Below are 22,760 nucleotides of genomic sequence, written 5' to 3'. Positions count from 1 at the left end.
GTCGGTCTGAAGTCTAGTCTACGTGAAGGAGTTAGTAGAAGCTGTGAGGGCCAAGGTTTCCTGAAATCCAGAGGATGATCTGGCTCCAGCCGCTCCCCGCAGTTTTAAATCAGTTCACTTCGCTTCAGGCCGAAACTGCAGTCAGGATTCTTTTTTTTTTGCTGTACGCGGGCCTCTCACTGCCGTGGCCTCTCCCGGCCACGCAGGCTCAGCGGCCACGGCTCACGGGCCCAGCCACTCTGCGGCACGTGGGATCCTCCCGGACCGGGGCAGGAACCTGCGTCCCCTGCATCGGCAGGCGGACTCTCAACCACTGCGCCACCAGGGAAGCCCGCAGTCAGGATTCTTTTGACGAGTCCCTCCCGCCTCTTCCCCAAGCTGAGTGATTACGGTTACTTCTGCCTCTTCCTTCCCCCTAACTTCTTACATCCGCCACCATCGCCGCCATTATTCCTTGCAAGCATCTCTTGTGGTTTCTGGAAGAGTCAAGCCATAAGTACACCCCTAAAGGTTTCAGCTCAAAACTACCCTGTCCTTGTTGCCTCATGATCAGTTTGGCTTCCCCCCCAAAGCCCTCTTTTTTCTTAAATCTTCTTTTCCTGACCTTTGATACGAGCTTTGCTAGAAGCCCTAATCTTAGCTCCCGCCCTGCTTGCCAGTGTATGGTAGAGATGATCCTTCCTGTCTCTGCCCAGTTTACTCTCAACTTACTCTTTAACTTAGCTACGGCGTATGCCTTTTCTTGAATACTATTCACCTTGCCTCTTTCTAACCTCTTTCGACTTCTATTTTGAGACTTTTGGAACCATATATACAATTATCTTTAATAAATAAAGCCCCAAGTTTATTACCCTGTGAGTTTAGAATCCAGTATAGTAAAATAATGCAATAGAGAAAAAATACACCAGGGAAGCCCAAAGCCACTCCAGAGTTAGAGTTAGAATCTCTCCGGGGATGTACCTATGTGTGTTTAAAATTTCTTCTTATCCTGAAGCGCCCCCATTGTCCTTACCTTAAACCTGTGACCACCCCCACACCTAACCGCTCCTCCCATCGTGAGGGATGTTAGCTGGGTGCCCCCTCCGAGAAGGTGTTGTTTAGAGTTGGTCTGCTCTGGGCTTGGTGCTTTCCAGCCAGTTACTCATTTAGCGTTCACAACCACCTTGGGCGTATGTCTTATGATCCCTTTTACAGGAGAAACTAGGCTCCACAATCTCTTCCTGCTTTAACCTGACGTGATTCTACTCTTTTAAAAACATGAGAGCTCACAGTTTTACAATCGCCAAAGAATCATCCGATAATTTGCCCTTCCTTCTGCCAAGAAAGGGTTGTGATGTGCTCCGCCCACCACCCTGCAGGCACGAGGGTGCAGCCCGTCCTTGTTTATGTCTTTGTTGGGGCGACGCCTGCTGCTTGCTCTGATGAGACCTCCATCTCTGTGTAGTTACACACGGGCCCCCAAACACTTCATGTGTTACTTCTGTGATAGAGCAAATTCAGCGAAATTTATTGAATGACTAGATCAACACAAGACTGTATTTTAGGTCCAGTGGGGAATGCAGGGATGAAAAGGTGGAGAACCTGCCCTCAGGGAGTTCGTGCTGGGGGCTGGGGGTTGGGAGAGACAAGCTCATAAATGGCCTTAAATGAAGCGCTACGTAATGAGTGCTGTAAGAGGTATAATTATAACGAGCAGAGCTACTGGCATCTTCCTAAAATTTCTTAAGGGTCGATTATCAGGGATTGCTGGTGTTAGTCAAGGAAAATTACATGCCATCGTATCAGCGGCCATGCTTACCTATTTCTTTTACAGCCGTATGCCACCAATCAGCGCGGGGCCAGGCACCGCCAGAGCGCTGAGCAGACAGCATGCCAAAGGTCTCTTTGTAATGTGTAGAAGGTTCAGGGCTAGACATGCCCCATGCTGCCTGTAATCTCCTGTCTGCCACTCCAGAAATAGAAGTAAGGTTTATCTTCCCTCTGTAGTATTACATACACTTGATTTTTTTTTTTTTTTTTACTTTGCAAATAACTATGATAGCATAACCAGTTTACACAGTGAGATTACCAGCTTGAACTCACAAAGAAAACTGCATCCTCTTCTCCGAGCCTACTCAGCTTCCGCAGCATTGGTGGACTTCAGGCCTCACAGAGGAGTCACATGATGACAGAGACTGGGAGGGTTTACCCCTCAGAACCTTTAGGAGGGATGTGCACATGTCATTTCTCTCATTTTCCCTTAAAACCCAGTAAATGAGTAAGGATGAGTCAACATTGACAGATTCAACAGAGAGTTGTGCAAGCTGCCCCGAGGTTCCCTGGGTAGGTGGGCACTGCGCTTGGGTCCGTTTGTGTAATTTTTCCCCTTGCGTGATCAGATGATCATCCTTCCTCCTGTACTGTCTCAGGTTTACTTGGGTAAATACCCGAGAATTCTGCCCCCAGCAGTCCTCTTTCCGCATTATTTGTATATCCTGTGGTGAGCTCCGTAGTTCCTCCAGCTGCTGAATTGGCATAAAGAAGGCCAAAGATTTGAGCCCGAATTTCCCGTTCCTTGGCCAGGGGCTTGGTCTGTTTACACACATGCCCGCATTCCCCCACCCCGCCCCCGCAGCTGCCAAACTGGTCAGAGGGTCTCACCTATAGAGTGTCACAGGGGACTTCTAAACGCAGGACTCAACATTCTTACTAAAAATACTTTTCTTGTGTAGTCCTTTACAGTTTATTAAAGACCCTTACACATGTGTTAGCTCTTGAGCCCCCAAACAACCCTCATTTTTCAGATAGGGAAACTGAGGTTAGGAGAGATTAAATGACTTATTCAAGTTCATACACTGTTTGTGATGGAGTTGGAACCTGACTTCAAGTTTCCCGAATTCCTAGTCATATTCTTTTCTTTATGCCTCCTTGCCTCCCACTCTACCCCTTCCAAGTTATATCTGCCAAGCAAAAGATGCCAGCCCTTCCAGATCTTCGACCTGTGAGTTATATTGAAATTTGAACAGACAGAGCCCTGGTTTGTTACCCAACTCCTATTAATAGGCTTTTGTTGCTGTTGTTGTTGGCTGTGCGCAGGCTTTCTCTTGCTGCGCGGGCTTTCTCTGGTTGCGGTGAGCGGGGGCTACTCTTCATTGTGGTGCGCGGGCTTCTCATTGCGGTGGCTTCTCTTGTTGTGGAGCATGGGCTCTAGGCACGCGGGCTTCAGTAGCTGTGGCACGTGGGCTGTAGAGCGCAGGCTCAGTAGCTGTGGCACACGGGCTCAGTTGCTCCGTGGCATGAGGGATCTTCCCGGACCAGGGCTCCAACCCGTGTCCCTTGCATTGGCAGGCGGATCCTTAACCACTGTGCCACCAGGGAAGTCCTTAATAGACTTCTTTTTCGTCTAGTTTTTCTGTTTGTTTGATTGATTTTGGTTTGGTTTGGTTTGGTTTTTTCGGCTGTGCCTCGAGGCTTCTAGGATCTTGGTTCCCCTACCAGGGATTGAACCTGGGACCTAACAATGAGAGCGCCGAGTCTTAACCACTGGACCGCCAGGGAGCTCCCTTTCGTCTAGTTTTTAACTTCCATTTGTCGCTCCTAAACCAGAGGCTTCTTTCCTGGAAGTTAAAGTTTCAGTGACTCACTTGTTCACTTACCTATGGGTAAATTGCCCCCATAATTCTGGAAGCAGGATTCTGTGATAAAATCATTTTCTTGTTTGTTTTTGTCAACTGGTTCATTGTGCCCCATCCACTCAGAAGTAACATCTCTGAAATGAGTATGAGTCTTTACTGAGCTCATAACAGAGTACCAAGCTCAAGTAAGCCCTTTACCCACCTGTGGAGTAGGTCCTGTTTTACAGATGAAGAGACTGAGACCCAGTGAAGTCAGTTAACTTGCCCAGGATCCCCCACCTCAGGAATCCTGGTGAAGCCAGGATCCAAGCCCAGGTCTTCCTGACCCCAGAGCTAGTGCTTCTGAGCTCTAGGCCAGGGAGTCAGGAAGGCTCGTCATGTGATTGTCAAGCAATAGCTCGCTCTGTCTTGGTGGCACTTTCAGGTGTGTTGGCACCAGACCCAAAGGCTGTGAAGAGAGCAGGCTAGGAGGACAGCATCCATGGGACCTTCTCAAAGGCAGGGCCAAAAGGAGGGTAGGTGTTTGGGTTTGGAGAAACCCCATTCTCAGGAATAAAAATAGATTTAAAAAAAGAGAGGTGGGTTGGGGGAGGGAGATTCAGCATACATATCAGATAAACACAGTGAGGCCTCTGGAAGAGGTGGGAAGGAACTGAATGTCAAGACCCAGGGCTTATACATGCTGTTAGCCTTGCCATTTCCTCACGTTTGATAATCATCCTTTAAAAATCTTTAAACGGGAGAGCTCTCGCGTTTGTCTTTGGGAGAGCAAGGAGGTGCAGCTCATGAGATTTGCATCCAGCTCTATAGTCCAGAAAAAAGGAGCCCCAGGGAATTGAGTGGATGGGGTTAGCGATCAAAGAAGAAAGTATAGGCATTAGAAAACACTTCGGAAAAGTAAGAAGCAGCTATTCGTGTTCCTTCCTGGCAAAGCAGACTCAAGAGCCAGGCCCTCACTCCACAGAGGCAGCCTTGCACCACTTCCTGCCGGTGGCTTTTGTTTGGCCCTGCGGCCAGCACGTGAGCTATGTCCACTGAGAGGAATCGGGCTGGGTGGGTAGGATGGGTGACCTAATCCCACAGAGCAAGCCCTGGCGTAGGCTTTCTTTTATCTTCCTCTCGCTGCTGGCTTTTAGCTTTCAGTAGCAAAAGTGGTGGCTCCTGGCTCTTCCTTTGACCTCTTTGCTCAAAGAACTTTCAAACGATTTCTCACTTGACTTCATTTTTGGTAGTTTGGAAGCTCCCATCCTTTCACTTTTCTCCAGAGCGTTTTGCATTACCAGCAACGTGCATGTCACTTTGTTCCCCTCCCTTCCCGTCCTGCCTCAGCCCCTGAACCCAGGCCTCACCTTGATGGTTACAGAGACCATTTGAATATAGAGACCTGAAACCCTTTAACCATCACTCAAGCAGCGCATTTTACTTTCGTTATTCAAATAGATACTGGGATGGTAGCACTAGGACTGTATTTCCTATTAAAATTTGTTTAAAAACCTGGTCTCGCTAAGGTACAGTTCATCAGGAGATGAGCCCAATAGTTGCCAGGGAGCTTTAACCCAGAAAAACCAACCAAGCAAAGGAAACGTACGTTGAAGTTCTAGGCTCTTAAGGACTGGAGCCAGGAGTGCCACCAGGAGGATCCTGTCAACTTAGGTGTGGCCCTGGTATTCTTCTTGACCATCCTTGGCCAAGAAGAAGAAATGCTCAGTCTTCATGAATTCCTCTTTCTCTCCAAAATCCAGTCCACAGGGTTATATGACTCTGACAGGTGGCTAACCCACATTAAGAGAGTGTTTATTAATATCAGTTAAAGAGATTATTATTAAACGCTGGGAAGAGGACAGTGTTCTGGAATAGTGAAGGCTCACAAACATGCATAGAATACATGAGGGCTTGTCTTCCAAGAATTTACAGTTTAGTATGAATACTTAAGACAAGTATGCAATTGAAGATGGTGCCAGGAATAACATTAGAGTAATCAGAGTCCAATAGAGTCTTCTGACGTTTAAAGGAAGGAAAGATCTATTTCTGTTTGAAAGGGAAATTTTCATAAAAATTATAACATTTGAGCTGGACCTAGAAGGATGAGTTGATTCGGATTGGCAGGAATGGAAGTAAAAGAATCAAGCATTTCCAGAGACAGAGAACAGTGAGAGCAAATGCATTGAACTGTCCATGGCCCCATTTGACCAGAGCTTAGAATGTAGAGGAGAGTCGTGTGGCGTACTCATGGGAAGAGAGGCTGGGACGGTGTTGTGAAAATGAGGGGTTTGGGGCTCCCCTATAGAAAGGTTAGTCTTTGTAGGACGGTGCTAGAGGGATGGTTAGGAGGCTTTTATAGTGATCCAGGCAAGAGGTAACAGGACTTCAGTGGAAGCAGTGAGATTAGTAAGAAAGAGACTGAAGTGGCCAACATTGGAGGGACACATTCTTCTGACTTAAGATGATGTGGAGCCAGGAGTAAGGAATCAGTATGAACTCCACAAGCTCATCATACCCAGAAGATTAGGAAAGTAGGCACCAAAACCAGGATGTCTGAAAGAGATTGTGGGGGAAAGCTGATGAGTTTAGAATTGGACATGTTGAGTCCAATTGAATTGGACAGGTTGAAAGATACCTAGTAAATAGTTAGAATTTTGGATCTGGAGCTTAAAAGAGCATTTCTATAATTCTTTATAGAGAAGCAGTGTAGTTGAAGTCGTGAAAATAGATGATACTGCCAAAGCAAGTGTGGGGAGAGAGAGACAGTCAAGGATAGAAATGTAAAGAGCGAAGGAGCTGCGGGCAGCAGTCAGAGGAGGAGAGGAGGGGACTGGGTGGTGTGCAGAGGGGAAGCCAAGGAAGGGGAGAGAGGCGTCCACAGGATGGAGGCCATCCTCCTAGGCTAGAGGTCCTGAAAGCGCCAAGAATGATTCTTCTGTACATCTAGGTGTGGGAACGTAGCACTATCAAATCAACAGAGAAATGAAGAAAAAAAGAAAATGTTCAGTGTGATCCAGCCAACCACTGATATGTGGGATTTTTTTTCTCCTAAGGGTGTGATCCCTGCAAGAGAGAGCCTCGGCTTTGCTGTTAAGACTCAGGGTTGGCAGGCTGGTCCAGGCTCCTCTGAGCATCACCAGCCAGCTGAGGATGAGCGGAGAGTGCGCACGTGGCCCTCACCATTGCCCACTGTCCCTTGCGAGACATTTCTTTGGTGAGAGTTGCCAGTGTTGGGAGAAACTCTAGGTCTGCTGACCCTATTTTGCTCTGTCCCCTCAGAGTCTGTCCTAGGGAACTGCATGGATAGAAGTTCTCCAGGACAAGCGATGGAGCTGCCAGATCACAATGGACTTGGGTACCCAGCACACCCCTCAGTCAGTGAACACCACAGGCCCCGGACCCTCCAGAGACACCACACGATCCAGAACAGTGACGACGCTTATGTATGTTGGCCCCCTCCTGCTTTCCGGAAGTGGGTCCTTGAAAACAGAACTTAGGAATGCGGGGTGGCATCTACCCTCCTTCTCCTCAGCCAGAGTCCGGCGCCTCCGGGCACTAAGGGAGCATTTCTCGGAATCACCGTAACAAGCAATCCTGAACTCCAGGAGCATCTCCGTAGAACCTGAGCTCCACATTTGAGACTGAGGAATCAAGAACGGTTGCCGTCTGTTTCCTCTTGTCTTAGTTATTGAACTTCTCCCCAGACAGTCTAAACTCAGGCCCCAGCAAATGAGCCTTCAGGCTCTTGGTTAGTTTTCTGGCAGCTCCACTGAATTCATTCAGATAAGGGAGCTAATCCACTCGGCAAAGCGCCGTTTCCTTAGGGCAGACTCGCAGGCAGCATGTCTAATACAGCAGCAACCAACCACGTGTGGCTTTTCAATTTTAAATGTCATTAAAACAAAATAAAATTGAAAACTGAGTTCTTTAGTCGCACTAGTCACATTTCAGGGCTCAGTAGCCCTTGTGGCTGCTGGCTTCCTACGGGGCAGGTACAGAACATTCCCATCCTCGCAGAGAGTGCTGTTGACAGTGCTGTCCTAAGACAGACTCCTCATGGTAATGAGATAGGTCAGAAACCTGGCACTGGAAGGCCATGTCGATGTCAAGGGCATCTGACCACCAGCTGAGATCACCGTGCCCCTCCCTTCCCACACTACCCCCAGCCCCAGCCTCAGCTTCCCGCGGGGCCGCCATTGCCGCATCCCCCTTTAGATGGCCCTGCAGAGGAAGGGAGTCTGGGTGGTAGTGCTTGAGGCCGGCCGTTGCCTGGGCTCTTTTGGAGGGCACAGCTGTCTCTAGGGGTCCCTGAGGGTGGCGCATTTTCTGATATCCTTACTTCTTTCCCTAATTGTTTCCTGCAGGTGCAGCTGGATAACTTGCCTGGCATGAGTCTCGTGGCTGGGAAAGCACTTAGTTCTGCCCGGATGTCAGATGCGGTTCTCAGTCAGTCCTCGCTCATGGGGAGCCAGCAGTTCCAGGATGGGGAGAATGAGGGTGAGGGGTGTTATGCGTGGGGCAGCCCGGAGAAGTTCCTGGAGGGGCCCCCCTTTCATGGTCACCAGTGACTACTCCCCTCTTGTACAAACAGCCCATGGGAAGCCACGGCATCCCCAAGGGGTTCTGTCTGGATACAGCCTTTCCCCAGTTCTCCTGCACCGAGTGTGAGTGCGTGAAGGAGCGCGCCTCCGGGTTGAGGGCAGGGGCGTCACACTTCTGTCTGCAGCGCTCTGTTAAGATGCTCCTTCCATAACTCTTTCTGGTTCTGATGAGAGGGCACCGTGTCCTCATGTCTGTCTCCCTTTAGGACCAGTAGAGGGAGGGTATCATAGTTGCTATAAAGCCCAGGCTCGGGAGCGGACAGGTCTGCGGTAAATTCTCACTGCCCTTTACCGGCTCCACAGGTTAAGGCGTTTAACCTTTCTGAGCCCCAGGGTCCTCCCCTGTAAAGGGACAGACAGAGCCCCTGTCCTAGATAGTGCTGTGAGCATTAACTAGCTTGGGGGGTTTAAAGTGCTTAGGCCAGTGTCCTGAGTACAGAGCGTGCCCAGGAGTCAGTGTCTGCCAGCCGCGAGGGTGTCCTCCACACCACAGGAGCTGACGGTGCTTGACGGTGGGAGACTGTAAAGGAAGAGGGAAAAACGGACACTGGGGACAACAGGAAGGAGCCTGGCCCCCAGCCACGGTCACTAGCCAGACCGAGGGCCTGTAGAGTTCAGGGCTGGGAGTCGGGCTACGGAAGGTTCAGACTTCTCCTCCACCTCCGTCTACCTCTTGCCTACCTACCACCCCGCTGCCCGCACATCTCCCATGTTGCTTCTGGTCTTGCAGAATGCGGGGAGAGTCTTGGAGGTCACGAGCATCCAGACCTGACTGACGGCAGCCAGCATTTAAACGCCTCTTGCTACCCGTCCACGTGTATTACAGACATACTGCTCAGCTACAAGCACCCCGAGGTCTCCTTCAGCATGGAACAGGCAGGCGTGTAGCAAAAGATGGAGGGTGAGTATCACCCTGGCTGGGGCCAGACCAGCCCTTCGGCCCAGTACCAGCCCCTGATCCCATCAGGAGATTCCTTCCATGTGAACTTGAGCCAGTGAACTTGACAACGCCACCCTTCCCATCAAGGTCTTTGTGTCTTCCTGTTCCTTCATTAAGCACTACGCCAGTTGTTTGGGGGTGGATGCTGGCCATAGTCCCTTGGTTGAATTATGGGGGATAAGACGTGTTATAGGTGCCACAGCCTCCACAGAGTAAGGGAGCTTAGGGCTTCAGAGGACAGATGGGACCTCTGGCCAGGGTAATGGGAGAGGAGGTGACCCTTGAACTCAGTCCTGAAGGATGAAATTCAGCAAGAAAACATGGCCAGCCAGATTTTGTTAAGGCTGTGCTGCAAGTGGCAAAATATTCCAGAAATGTGTGATCAGAGGCCAGTGGTAGAGAACGGATAAACAGTCCAGTCTGGCTGGAGTAACGCCTAAACGCACACAGCAGGTGGTATCGGTTCTGTCTTTGAGAATTCATTGACAGAAAAGACTTGATGGAAGTTAAGCCACCTGGCGAATCCATACTAGGCAGAACTCTCTAAATATCTGAGGTAAAGCGCACCTATGTTTTTTTTCTTTTTTAAGTTTTCAGTGGAATATATAAATCTCTCTCTTTGGAAACTAATTCTCTGTGTCTGCTGCTCTGTTGCAGGTTTATGTACCGCGCGGGAATGAAAAGGATGACTTTAAACCAACAGTATCTAGCAGCATTGCGCCAAGTTGCCATTGTGTTTCCCTCCACCCAGAATGTCGGCTCCTTTCCTCACATTTGGTTCATCAGCGTGCTGTTCTTTTGGGTTCTGAGGGGGGTTTTGCCACGTTCGCCTGTATGACCAAGTCACCAAGGAAATAAACAGGAAATCCATGTTCGCCACCTTTCGTGAAAGTGTATTTGAGTTGGTGGTTTTGTTTGGTTTTGGTTTGGATTATTTTTGATTTTTTTTTTTTAAGTATGTTTTCTTTTGGAGGTGATTTTCTTTCTTTTTTTCTTTCTTTCTTTCCTTTTTTTGAGACAGAAGAGCAAAGCAGTTAGTGTACGGTGGCCAGGGGCGCAGAGCCACTCCCCTCCCTGGCCTCCATCCACAGAGCGCCCTCCAGTCCCTGCACTGCTCTTCCGCAGGAGCAGAAGCTAGAGGGTAACATCCTCTGGAATCTTAGCAGCTGGACAAAGAGACAGAGGAAGGGATGACAGCCTTTGGCCCTTGGAGAGCAAAAAGAGAAACCCCAAGCCTGGAACCTGGAGAGGTCTTTGCTGCTGGGATCCACTGAAAAACATGTCTGGCCCAGCCGAGGTCATATGAGAATGTTAGCACGGAGGCTGCGAGTGGCCTGGCGTCGATGGGTTGCCAGTTAGAACATCCGTTTGGTGTGTAACTCGGCTCCCCTCTTACAACCTGGAAAGTTGGTTGCCTTTATCATCCTGCTGGTTCTACCCATGGACTGAACACCCGACAGTGGTACACTATGCTTTTGTGTCACCTTTTATTCTCATTTTATATTGTGCTATAACAAGGATTGTTGCTCCGTATATATATACACATATATATATATATATGGATGTATATGTATACATCCATATATACATACATATAATGCTTTTCCTTTTCAGCCTCTTTGTCACAGGCAAGAAGAACAGGAGGTTGTCTTGGGTCCTGCCTCTCTCCTAACTTCTCCTTCTCCCTGGGCATCCTCAGCCCCTATTTTAATTCTTGATCATGTAGGAATTGTTTTTGGTAAATGTTGATATTATTGTTATTATTATTGTTATTATTATTATTAATAAATAAAAACAAAAGGAATTTTTGTTTAAAAGAGAAATGTTTAACCAGATTCTGTTCTATTTGAATTGTGACTTGCACCTTTTGTTCAAAGTATTTTATTTAGACCTTGTAATTGTGAACCGTTCTCACTCGTGCCAGTGACAGATGTAGTGGTCTCCTTTCCCCCAGCTGAAGCAGTGCATATGCAATAGCTATTATTTGTGTCATTATCTTTATTTTTCTTCGCTGTTAGAAACCAAAGTCTTCTCTGCTGGCTGGGGGCTGACAGAGGATCTGGGTTATCGCCTTCCGATCTTCAAAACAAGGAAGAGGTGTTAAATATCCCGACTCTTGATCCATTTTGCTGGGAAAGCAGAGTAAAAGGTCCCCCGGCGCCTCCTAGTCTTTCACCCTGAATTTGCACAGAGGAAAGCGGGTTCCCAGCATGGCCATCCTGGTGTTGCTGACAGGATCCCCATGCAGCTTGGCCTTCTCACTGATGTTGGCAGCTCAGCTCCTGGACCCGGTATCCCTCGAGTGGGTTTCTGCAGTGCAAGAGCCTTTCCTGGGATCTCTCCGTGTCTCCTTGGTCCCCAAATCCCCTCCACTTGGTGTGGCCACCAGCTGCTCACCTTCTGGAAGCAACCGAGACAGCCCAGACAGCCACTGTTGACTTCTCCGGGCTCGTTGCACTTCCCATGCTGGCCTCCCACCACGTGCTCAGCCTGTTTTGTTCACGGTGCTGATGGACCGAGCAGACTGCCGCCCCCCTGCGACCACCCAGACGAAAGCCAGTGAGCCTATTAACCGTGCCATCTTGCGAACTACACTTTTAAAAAATCATTGCTTTGTATTGTAGTGACCAATATGCGCAGTATATGTTGAATGTATATGAACATACTTTCCTATTTCTGTTCTTTGAAAATGTCAGAGTATTTTTTTTCTTTCTCATTTATGTTGAACTAAAAAAGGATTAAAAACCTCCAGACCCAAGTTGCAGTAAGACCTTTAGTCGTTTCTTGGTGGGCACTTACAACTTAGTAACTTGGTTGGACAGTAGGGGATTGTGCAAATAAACACCTGATTATGATCTTACGTTGATATGTTTCTTGCCTTTGTGGTTTGGAGTCTAGTTGGGAGAAACGCTCAGGCTGGAAGCTGGAATGCTGGAGGCTGAGGGCGTGTAGCGTGGGGCTTTGAGCAGCGCTTTATCTCACCCCGCCTTTCGAGACGAGCATTCTCTAGAAGGCTGAAGGCTCCATGCTGGGTCGTCAGGCACCTGGCTTGGACTCTGGCCCCTCAGAAGGGAACGTTAGAGTTTGCTGAGTCGGGTGGAAAACATTCCTTGAGAGCGTACTATTGAAGGAGTAAAAGGAGGACCTCAAAGAGTTGGCACAGGCTGGGGCCTTTATGGGGTGACCTCAGTCAGCCCAGGGATACGATCAACTCTAAGTGTTAGGATGGAAGGGGACTTTTGCTATAGTTTTCCCGCTTTTTCCATGGCTGGACTCCAGAGGGCAGGGTAGAATTTCTAGCAGGGTCCCAGCCACGGCTGACAGATAGCTGGTGGAAGGCCCTTCTATGAAGAAAGATTACAAAAGCTGGAAATACGGAGTTCCTAGGAAGAAGAGGGAGAGGAGGGAGTCCGTGGTGGACCAGAAAGTCGCTGTGGGACTGTTTAGAACAGGAAAAAGCCTTCTCAATAAGGGTCTTCTAGAAATCATCTGAGTGTGTACACAGGTCCATGGAAGGCTGGGAGTGTCTCTGAAACCAAACAGCGATAAACCCAGATGACTTCAAACCATTTGTAAGAACCTTTTACGGGAGGTGCCACGCCCTCCTGAATGCAGCCAAGATGCCTTTGAGATGAGCTCAGGGCCCTGCCTCCTGGATGCAGGCCCTGAGGTCTGAGCTCTAGAAGATGGAAGCCCTGCTGACAGATCCTTACTCGTCTCTCTGACTTTGTGGTAGCCCCCAGCCCGTTCCACCGGCACAGATCAAGAATTCGGAAGGCTGGCGTGCCTGCCAAGGAGCCAGACGTCTGCTCCTGCTGCCTCATCTCCCAGGCGGGAGGGCAGGAGAGAATCTTGGTTGGTTACAATGCCCTGCCCTGGGTCTAAATTGGAATCTATCACCAGGAGCTGCAACAAAATTGCCAGATAGTGAATAGCGTGATGGTGGTTGTGGGGATCTCCTCCCCTGATCAATCCAGACCTTCCTAACTTCAAGCCTCCCCTCCCGACCTGCACCATGTGCTTTCCCAGTCAATGTTCTGAGCAGGGCCCGTGATACAGGGCCAAACGCTCCAGATTCCTGTGTCCCCTCTCCAGGCCCACTCCCTCAGATGACCATCTGCCTCCCTGGTGACCCTTCCTTTGGTTGCCAGTGTGGTTCCTTGAGCAAATATTTGCTGAGTGTCTGTTATGTGCCAGGCCCAGCAGGGGACAGAGTCCTCCCAGCGCAGACTGACCAGCACGACGTTGAGACATCAATTGTGAAATGAGTGGCCTGTCATTTCTGAGCAAAATCCACTCCTGTAGCCAGCCAGCGACACTCCCACACCTGTCAGGGGACCCACTTCAGAAACGGTCACTCTGGAGACTCCCCAGATCAAGGAAGAGGGTGGTTGGACTGCGGGCCTGCATTGGTAGGCCCTGCACCCACCAAACAGCTCATCCAATCCGGGCACTTGGCGCCTCTGACAATGACTGGCTGGACCCCAAGTCTGGTTCTGAGATGCGCTCCGTTTGCTATTGGTGGTGGTTTTCCCATAGGTCTCTGTCCAGAAAGACTCGCTTCTCCAAACTATTAGTAACGAGGGGTTTGGGCTGGTTTAAGCCAAGTATCTTACAATGAGATGGAGTAGACACACTAGTGAATAAGTGTATTTAAAAAGGAAGCTTCTGGCTTGGTAAGATGCTATCAAACAAGGGCTCTGGGAGTCGGGGGTCCGGCTGCTGTTGGCTGACAGGCAACCATCAAAGAGCTAGAAGCCAGGTCCCCTGATGCCCTTCCTGCCAGCACCGAGCACTTAACGGCTGAAGGGCGCAGGGCGGCTCTTAGCAGCTCTCAGCTGCAGCCTTCTCACAGACACCACAAGGAGAATATCTGGCCTGCTGGCCTTAAAGGGACAGACTGAGTTCATCGTGAAACTGCTGTGGCCACTGAAGAACTGTGCAGATGTCAAACACTAGGTTTGCTCTCATCGTTTCAGTAGTGAACCAAAGAGCAGGGCAAAACAGTGCCCAACCGGTAAGCTTCTGAGGCCCCCCGTGCGCTGGCTAGGAGGATCTCTACCGCCCCCCCCCCCAAGAGGAAGGAGCCTCTCGTCCTGAGACACCCCTGAGCTGCCCCAGCAGGGGACCGGCCTCCCTCAGACTCTAGACAACAGGCAAGGGAGCTGGGCTGGCCAAGTGGCAGCCTCCCTCTCCGCTGAGCCCACAGAGCCTTGGGGGTGGGTCAGTCTCTCATCTCGGCATCTGCACGTCAAGGCCACGCAGAGAAAATGTGATTCCTCCCCGTACCCCACTTCTGCCACCAGAAACGGAGGTCATAGCTCTGGTCTGACAGTGCAAGTGTGCTCAGTGGGAGCAGGGGGGCAGAATGGCCGAAATTGGGACTCTGGGCCACAGAACAGTTACTGTTTACTAAGTGCCAGGTCCCTTTCAGTTTTGCCGTGCATGTTCAAATGCAGTGCTTAACACAACATAAATTTATTATCTGACAGTGCAGGTCTGGAGGTCAAAAGTCCAAAATAGGTCACACTAGCCTTAAAGCATGAAGTCAGCAGAGCTGTATTCTTCCTGGAGGCTCTAGGGAAACTCTGCTGCTTTGGCTCTTCCAGCTTCTAGAGGCTGCCTGCATTCTTTGGCTCATGGCCCCCTTCCAGCAATCACATCACTCCAACCTCTGCTTCTGGCCTCCCACCTTCTTCTCCAACTCTCCCTCTTCCGCCTCCCTCTTGTGTATTTAAGGACCCTTGTGACGGCACGGGCCCACCTGGATGACCCAGGATAGCTGCCCCACCTCAAGGTCCTTGTAATCACATCTGCAAAGTCCCTTTTGCCATGTAAGGGAACAGTCACAGGTTCCAGAGAGTAGGACATGGATGTGTTTGGGGGAGGGGCTTATCCTGCCTGCCATGCGTGCTACCCCTACGATGACTCCAGGAGATGCATGTTCTATCATTATCTTCACTTAACAGATAAGAGACCGAGGTGAGGTGGAAGGAAGGTCTGGACCAGCCCAGGTCATACAGCTAACAAGTGACAGAGCTGGGATTGAAACCTAAGGTGGTCCAGCTCCAGAGCTTTCCGCTCTGAGGAGGAAGGCATGAGGCTGGCTAGAGTGGGAGAGGCCTGGAGCCCCGCCACTCCGGGGTCTGGCAGACGGCACTCCCCGGCTGGGTTTGAGAACATTAGGGAGTTTCCTGAGTAGGTGGTGCAGAGCACATTTCTGCCTTGGGTCCTCAGTCCAGAGACCTCGGTTCTAAGTCCAGCCCTGCCTCTAACTCCCTGGGACACCACGGACACTGGGCAAATTCCTCCACTCTTCAGTTTCCTCATCTGAAGATGGTGGGTGGGGAGAGGCTGATCTCAAAATTCCTCTCGGCCTGCACGTTCACAGGTTCTATCTATGACAGGGGCCCTGCAGGTGACCTGGTGTTGGGGGCTCGCACACCTTCCAGGAGAAACCTTACAAGATGGCTCTGCGAACACCAACAAGCACACGGTACTGATTTACAGGATTTCCCTGGGTTCGTCCTCCAGCCACCCCCGTTCTTATCTTCATTTTACTGATAGGAAACCAAGGCTCAGGGACATTACATAACTGGCTCACAATCCTCCTCCAGGATTTTGCACACTGAAGGCAAAGATGAAATAAGAACCTAGGCTCCTGCCACTAGCAGTCCAGAGGTCTTTCCCTGACACCAGCCATCCCTAAGGGCTGGTGTCCATTCTTACCTGTGTGGGATCCAATATCAATATGAACAATGCTGGGACTTCCCTGGAGGTGCAGTGGTTAAGAATCCACCTGCCAACCTAAGTGTCCATGGACAGATGAATGGATAAGGAAGATGTGGCACATATATACAGTGGAATATTGCTCAGCCATAAAAAGAAACGAAATTGAGTTATTTGTAGTGATGTGGATGGATCTAGAGTCTGTCATACAGAGTGAAGTATGTCAGAAAGAGAAAAAGAAATACCGTATGCTAACACATATATATGGAATCTAAAAAAAAGAAAATGGTTCTGAAGAACCTAGGGTTAGGACAGGAATAAAGACACAGACATAGAGAATGGACTTGAGGACACAGGGAGGGGGAAGGGCAAGCTGGGACGAAGTGAGAGAGTGGCATGGACATATACACACTACCAAATGTAAAACAGACAGCTAGTTGGAAGCAGCCACATAGCACAGGGAGATCACCTCGGTGCTTTGTGTCCACCTAGAGGGATGGGGTAGGGAAGGTGGGAGGGAGACACAAGACGGAGGGGCTATGGGGATATATGTATACATATAGCTGACTCACTTTGTTATACAGCAGAAACTAACACACCATTGTAAATCAATTATACTCCAATAAAGATGTTAAAAATAAAATAAATTAAATTAAATTAAAAGGAAAAAAAAAAAAGAATCCGCCTGCCAATGCAGGGGACATGGGTTTGAGCCCTGGACCAGGAAGATCCCACATTCCGCAGAGCAACTAACTCAGTGTGCCACAGCTACTGAGCCCGCGCACCGCAACTACTGAAGCCTGCGCGCCTAGAGCCCGTGCTCCACAACAAGAGAAGCCACTGCAATGAGAAGCCCGTACACCACAACGAAGAGTAGCCCCACTCGCTGCAACTAGAGAAAGCCCGTGCGCAGCAACGAAGACCCAATGCAGCCAAAAATTAATTAATTAAAAATATTAACAATGCAAAGATCTATGTATCCCATTTAAGCAACTGTCCTTTATTCTGAGGTTATGCTCTTTTGGGGTTTTTTTTGAATTTCTGAATTTTATTTTATTTATTTTTTTATACAGCAGGTTCTTATTAGTTATCCATTTTATACATACTAGTGTATATATGTCAATCCCAATCTCCCAGTTCATCCCACCAGATGGTAAGGTTTGGGCCGGGTGGGGCGCAGCGGTGGGTAAGATTTTTAACATGACAAAATAAAAAGTTGGCAGCTCTGTGTTGGTCTTTAGAAGTTGTTTGGAAATATTAGAGGTCTCTGACATCTCAGAGTCTGGGAGCCACTGAGCACTGTCCTGTCTCTCTCCCCAGGCAGCATCCTAGCACAGGGCTCCCTTTGCTTTTGGATCTGGGAGGTCTGCAAGGGCCTGGAGAGGGGGGACGATGAGGAGATGCGACAGCACTGGTGGGAGCACCGTCTGCTGCCTTTGTGAGGCGGGCGCAGGGTGGAGGTGAGACAATCTCCCTGGAATGCGAGGGGACAGCGGGGGAGGACACCGCCTGAGTGGAGAAGTCCCAGCCATCGCTGGCAGCTCATGTGTTTTTCTTCCTTCCTCCCATTCACCTACTGCACTGGCACAATGGACAATGGCCGGCACACAGCCCCGACCGAGGAAAGGGGCCGGGTGCAGCTGACCCAGACTCTGGGGACCCGCAAGCCTGCACCCACTCCCTCCCACCCCTGCCTGAACCCTTGATCCCTGGCCCTGCAGCCCTCACAGTTTCCTGTTTGCCTGCTCTATTTGCCCGGCCCCAGGGACAGAGCTGATCCTTGAACTCTGAGTTCCACATCGCCAGGACCAGTGAGCGGTGGCAAGGCCTGGGCTGGCCTTATCAGCCTCCCAGCCCATCCCCTGCCTGGTCACATAAATAGGCTGGGGGAGAGCCAGCAATTCAGAGACTGCTGGCCATTGAGGTAAGTGCTGCAACCTGCTTCCCCCAGCTCTAGGCATCTGAGGCTCAGGCTTTGGGATCCTGGTTCCAGCCTCTGCCCCATGCTGGGGCTCTGGACACCTGGCCCTCTCCTACCCTGTGCCCCGCCCCCTCCTCCCGGGCTACAGTGAGATGGGGTGCGCGGGCTCCTTCAAGCCCCACTCAGCCGGGCCCGTCTTCTCCTCCAGGTCACCCACGTCCCTTCAGGATGAAAGCCGTGCTGCTGACCTTGGCTGTGCTCTTCCTCACCGGTAGGTGCCCCCAACCTAGGGAGCTGACCGTCGGGGGGCGACTTCTCTCTGAACCGCTGTGGTCCACCCTCCTGGGCACAGGGAGCAGAATTTCTCCCTCACCCCCTTCTCCCCTACCTAGCATTTCAGCTCAGATCCCGGTCCACAGCTGGCCTGATCTGGGTCTCCCCTCCCACCTCCAGGGAGCCAGGCTCGGCATTTCTGGCAGCAAGATGACCCCCAGTCATCCTGGGATCGGGTGAAGGATTTTGCCACCGTGTACGTGGATGCAATCAAAGACAGTGGCAGAGACTATGTGTCCCAATTTGAAGCCTCTGCTTTGGGAAAACAGCTCAAGTAAGGACCCAGCCTGGGGGCCTGGGGCAGGGGTAGGGGGTGCCGGTGCTGGGGGTGGGGAGGCCTGTGGGAAGAAGCAGCCAGACTGGCCGAATCCCCACCTGCTATTTGATGGGCCCCATAGAAGACCTGGATGGAAGACAGAAGTGGGATCCCCACGCAGGGTCACAGCCCCCTAGCAGGGGGCAGACCCGTGCTGCCGGGTCAGTATTCACGGCACCGCACTCTGCCTGCAGGTGCAACAAGCCCCTTCCTCTTCTTAAGTCCCTTCTTAACTCCCTCCTCGGCTCCGGCCAGCAACAGGATGGCTGTCTTCAGAGAGGAGAATGGGCTGGAAGGGTGGAGACTAGGTCCTTAAAAGGCCCGGCTTCGGGGACAGACAGGACTGGGTACCAAAACCAGCTCTGTCTCTTTCTAGCTCCTCTGTCCCTCTGGTCAGTGGGATGCAGTGGGAGTGGGGGGCGGGGGGGGTGGGAGATCATGGATGGGAGAAGCCAGGCTGAGGGTCTGCCCCCAGCTACCGCACCTTCAGGGACAGGTGTGTCCAGGTGTCACCCCAGGTAAGTGGGGGCGCTGGGCTGCAGCTCCGGGGGGCGCCGGGGTGCCCGGGAGGCCTGCCCTGAGCCCTCCTCTCTCTCCCCCCTCAGCCTGAAACTCCTGGACAACTGGGACAGCCTGACCAGCACGTTTGCCAAAGTGCGCGAACAGCTGGGCCCGGTGACCCAGGAGTTCTGGGACAACCTGGAAAAGGAGACAGAGTCGCTGAGGCAGGAGATGAGCAAGGACCTGGAAGAGGTGAAGCAGAAGGTGCAGCCCTACCTGGACGAATTCCAGAAGAAGTGGCAGGAGGAGCTGCAGATCTACCGCCAGAAGGTGGCGCCGCTGGGCGAGGAGTTGCGCGAGGGCGCGCGCCAGAAGGTGCAGGAGCTGCAGGACAAGCTGACCCCGCTGGCCGAGGAGATGCGCGACCGCGCGCGCGCCCACGTGGAGACCCTGCGGCAGCAGCTGGCGCCCTACAGCGACGACCTGCGCCAGCGCATGGCCGCCCGCTTCGAGGTGCTCAAGGAGGGCGGCGGCAGCCTGGCCGAGTACCACGCCAAGGCCAGCGAGCAGCTGAGAGCGCTGGGCGAGAAGGCCAAGCCCGCGCTGGAGGACCTCCGCCAGGGCCTAGTGCCCGTGCTGGAGAGCCTCAAGGTCAGCATCCTGGCCGCCATCGACGAGGCCTCCAAGAAGCTGAATGCCCAATGAGATGCCTTAGGCTCCCCTCGCCATCAGTTTCAGTTTCTTAGAATAAACATTTTCGGAGCGGGAAGGGTGTGATGGGTTGTATGTTTTTTTGAAGCTTCGATGATGATTTTTAAACAATAAAGAGTTCTCCAAAAGCCAAGAAATTCTCTTTGGGGAGAATGAGGTTGGGGGGGTGGGGGGAGTGACGCTGGAGGGGACTCCAGGGGGGCGTGGCCAGAGGGCAGGGACACCTGTTGATTTCCCAGTGGAGTCATCAGCTCTGAACTGGGGCCTCTCAGGGCCTTAATGCTCGAAGACCTGCTTGGCCGGGGGGCTCAAGAGTGGGGACAGAAAGGAAATAATAGAGGACCAGGCATAGTGACAGATAATCCAACGCAGGTGCCCTGAAAGGGCTTCAAGCAAGAAGTAGTGGCTTTGCTGGGAGAAGTGGGTTCCCTGTCCCCAGCGTTTCCCGTGGGCAGAGGACAGGAGCCTCCCCCAGCCCTCCTACTCTAGGGCAGGTGAGGCCGACGGACCGCAACGAGCCACTGGAACTTGAAGGATTTGGGCAGGTTGAAATGAAGGGCTTGGCACTTGCTCCTTCATCCTTTATTAATGCAAAAAATGCTTTAACAAACACGTCCCTTTTCCTTTTTCACAAGGGCCTCGTGCCATTCCTCACACTCCCACCCTGCCTGGAAACAGCTGCTGTTTCCTCGGGCTCAGCTGTGCCAGCCCCATCCTTGGGGCTCCAGCCCTGCCAGCCCCTCTTTTTCTGGCCTGAGTCAGAAAAATAGTCAGCACCTCTTGCAGGTAGCTAGCACATTTTAATCCCCGAAGTGTTTTCATATCCATCATCTTACTGCATCCTTCCCCAGATCCTGGGGAGACTGCCATGAAATTGATGGTATGGATGCAGAAGCTGGAGCTTGGAGATGTGAAGTCACTTCCGGGGTTGAAGAGCAGGGTGGTCTAGATTGCCCCTTTCAGACCTACGTGCTCCTGAGCACCCATGATTATTAAAAAGCAATAAATAAATCTGTGGCCAGGCATTCAAGTTCACATGGACTTGAGTGTGTACAGCCGGCCCCTCTTCACACTCAGGTGTGCACACCCCCATGTGCATGCTTGTGGCTTCACAGACCTGCAAAGATCTGGGCAGTGCATTCGTGGAGCCTTCCCTTCCCTCTCCGCTCAGGGCCTTTTGCCCTGGTGCTGGAAAATCTACCCCTCCTCTACCTCCAGTGTATCTTAACAGCTCTTGGATAAAGGAGTGGGCTTTTCTTAGTTCCTAACCATCCTGAGCTACGATAGGCGTCAAGCCCAGATTTGGGTGAGAACGCTTTCCAGGTGTGGGTGCTGGGATCCCTGGCCAAGCTGGGCCCGAAGAGAAGCCCAGGTGGACTTCCAAAGAGAGAGCAGACGTCTCCAAGTGGGGCTGGATGTCCTGACACCACCAAGATCTGTCAAGGAGCCTTTGACACCTGGCATGGGAGTAACGAAGCCTTTTTCTGTGTCAGCTGAGCAGAGTGTGGACAGCTGTCCTGGGCTTGAGGTCCAGCTCTGCTGTTTGCTGGCTCAGTGACATTGGGCACGTGCCTTCACCTTTCTGAGCCTCAGTCTTGTCATTGGAAGAGTGGGGGGCTGCTCAGGTAGTCTGTAGTTCTGGAACTCTCTGACGTGAACATCTGTTGGGTACTGGGGACACAAGGGACGCAGCCTGTGTTGGGTGACCTTGGGTTCCTCCTTAGTTCCCAGGACACTGCCCCCCCCCCACTCCAATCCTGGTCCCAAGGGGACAGTCAGCTCAGCCTGTAGTGACAATGGCAGCCATTTACCAGGTGCCTCTGATGTCCCAGGTGCTGTGCACTGTCTCTTTTCCTTCATTCATTCTCAGCAAACCTACAGTGGATGGGGTATCATTGTACCCACTTTACAGATAAGAGACTGAGGCTGGTATGAAGCGATAGAACCAAGACTAGAGCCCAGATGTATCTTACTTTAACTACTACCCCCTCAGCTTCCTTCCCTCAAATGTGGTTGAGAGGGCCAGGTGGCCCGGTCGGGGCAAATCCACTCCAGAATTTTGATGATCACACACAGTCTCAATTCTGATGATATAAAATGTCAGGCGCAGGGCCTGGCACAGAGCACACACTCAAGACATGTTACACAGCACTTGACAGTTTATCAAAACCTTGCCAAGCCTAGCATCCCCTTTGCTCCTCCACGCAAACCTGTGGAGGCAGGCAGGGTAGGTAGGGTCATTCCTACCTTACCCCACGCAGCTGCTAAGAGGTGGGTGGGACACCAGCCCCAGGCTTGCCCGAGTTGGAGTCAGTCCTGAGCCCACCCACGGAAGAGGCCCGGCCCATTCCCGCGCCCAAACATACATGGCACGCGTGGGACATCCCACTCATGGCAGCTTCTTGTCCAGCTTTATTGGAAGGACAGCACACCCAGGGGGTGGGCCAGGTCTGGGGTGGGGTGGGAGGGCACTGAGAATGTCGTCCCTTTCAAGCGAACTTTGGGGGCAGCCCTGGGAGGCTGCAGGACCCAAGGAGCTGGCAGGATGGATGGGCAGGTGGACTTGGGGTACTGAGATCTCAGACGGCCTCGAATGAAGGCGGTGTGGGGTTCGGGACAGGATCCCAGAATTCAGAGAACTTGCCCTTGAACGTGCTCCAGTAGTCTTTGAGGGAGCTGAAGCTGTCGGTCACCCAGCCTCTGAGGGTCAAATCAGTGAGGGGAACAAACAGGGTGGGGATGAGAGCCGGTCTCTAGGCAGTGGCAACCATGGGGCTCCTACCATATCCCCACTGCCCCTCCCAGCACCTTCTCAACTCCACCCAGCAATGCTCCAAGACCTCAGGCAGGGACCCCCTACAGCTGCCACCCCAGGAAAAGACGCCAAAGGTGATGATGGGACCCCCAGCACAAGCCGAGTTTCTCCAGGTGGGGGCAGACCTTTGTGCTCATGGGTCTGAAGCAAGCCGGAGAGGAGTGATTGAGTGGGGAGATGTGTAAGATCAGGACTGCCGTTCTAGTCTAGGCACATGAGGCGCCCTAGAATTGTACATCCCCGTGGCTCTGAGTGGGGCGGGGCCGAGGGAAGCAGTCTCTCATTTAGAAAATCGTC

The 22,760-nt window shown here is 51.6% G+C and overlaps 2 protein-coding genes across 10 annotated transcripts in view; both read left to right on the top strand.

Annotated features, from left to right (window-relative positions):
• SIK3 (SIK family kinase 3) overlaps positions 1-11,997 on the top strand; it is a 294,304-nt gene extending 282,307 nt beyond the window's left edge. For all 9 annotated transcript variants that reach the window (XM_060304092.1, XM_060304091.1, XM_060304089.1 and 6 more), the window contains 4 exons: positions 6,876-7,039; positions 7,961-8,093; positions 8,928-9,098; positions 9,795-11,997. In XM_060304092.1, coding sequence (XP_060160075.1) covers positions 6,876-7,039; positions 7,961-8,093; positions 8,928-9,085 — 455 coding nt within the window. In that variant the 3' untranslated portion in view covers positions 9,086-9,098; positions 9,795-11,997. The remainder of the gene's footprint in view (positions 1-6,875; positions 7,040-7,960; positions 8,094-8,927; positions 9,099-9,794) is intronic.
• Positions 11,998-17,566: 5,569 nt separating this feature from the next.
• Positions 17,567-19,758, top strand: APOA1 (apolipoprotein A1). Its single transcript, XM_030835236.3, has 4 exons — positions 17,567-17,790; positions 17,996-18,058; positions 18,241-18,394; positions 19,042-19,758. Exons 2-4 carry the CDS (start codon positions 18,016-18,018, stop codon positions 19,640-19,642), a joined length of 798 nt encoding a protein of 265 aa, XP_030691096.1. The 5' UTR covers positions 17,567-17,790; positions 17,996-18,015; the 3' UTR covers positions 19,643-19,758.
• Positions 19,759-22,760: the final 3,002 nt, after the last annotated feature.

Source organism: Globicephala melas, chromosome 8 (assembly GCF_963455315.2).
Source record: "Globicephala melas chromosome 8, mGloMel1.2, whole genome shotgun sequence".
Lineage (NCBI taxonomy): Eukaryota > Metazoa > Chordata > Mammalia > Artiodactyla > Delphinidae > Globicephala > Globicephala melas.
Note: the sequence above shows the minus strand (reverse complement) of the source record. Positions and strands in the feature narration are given on the sequence as shown.

Bases quoted from the DNA above. Each gene is read 5' to 3' on its own strand.
- APOA1 (XM_030835236.3), top strand. From the start codon at position 18,016: ATGAAAGCCGTGCTGCTGACCTTGGCTGTGCTCTTCCTCACCG. The intron at 18,059-18,240 runs GTAGGTGCCCCC...TCCCACCTCCAG, and splicing joins GGCTGTGCTCTTCCTCACCG to GGAGCCAGGCTCGGCATTTC. The intron at 18,395-19,041 runs GTAAGGACCCAG...CTCCCCCCTCAG, and splicing joins GCTTTGGGAAAACAGCTCAA to CCTGAAACTCCTGGACAACT.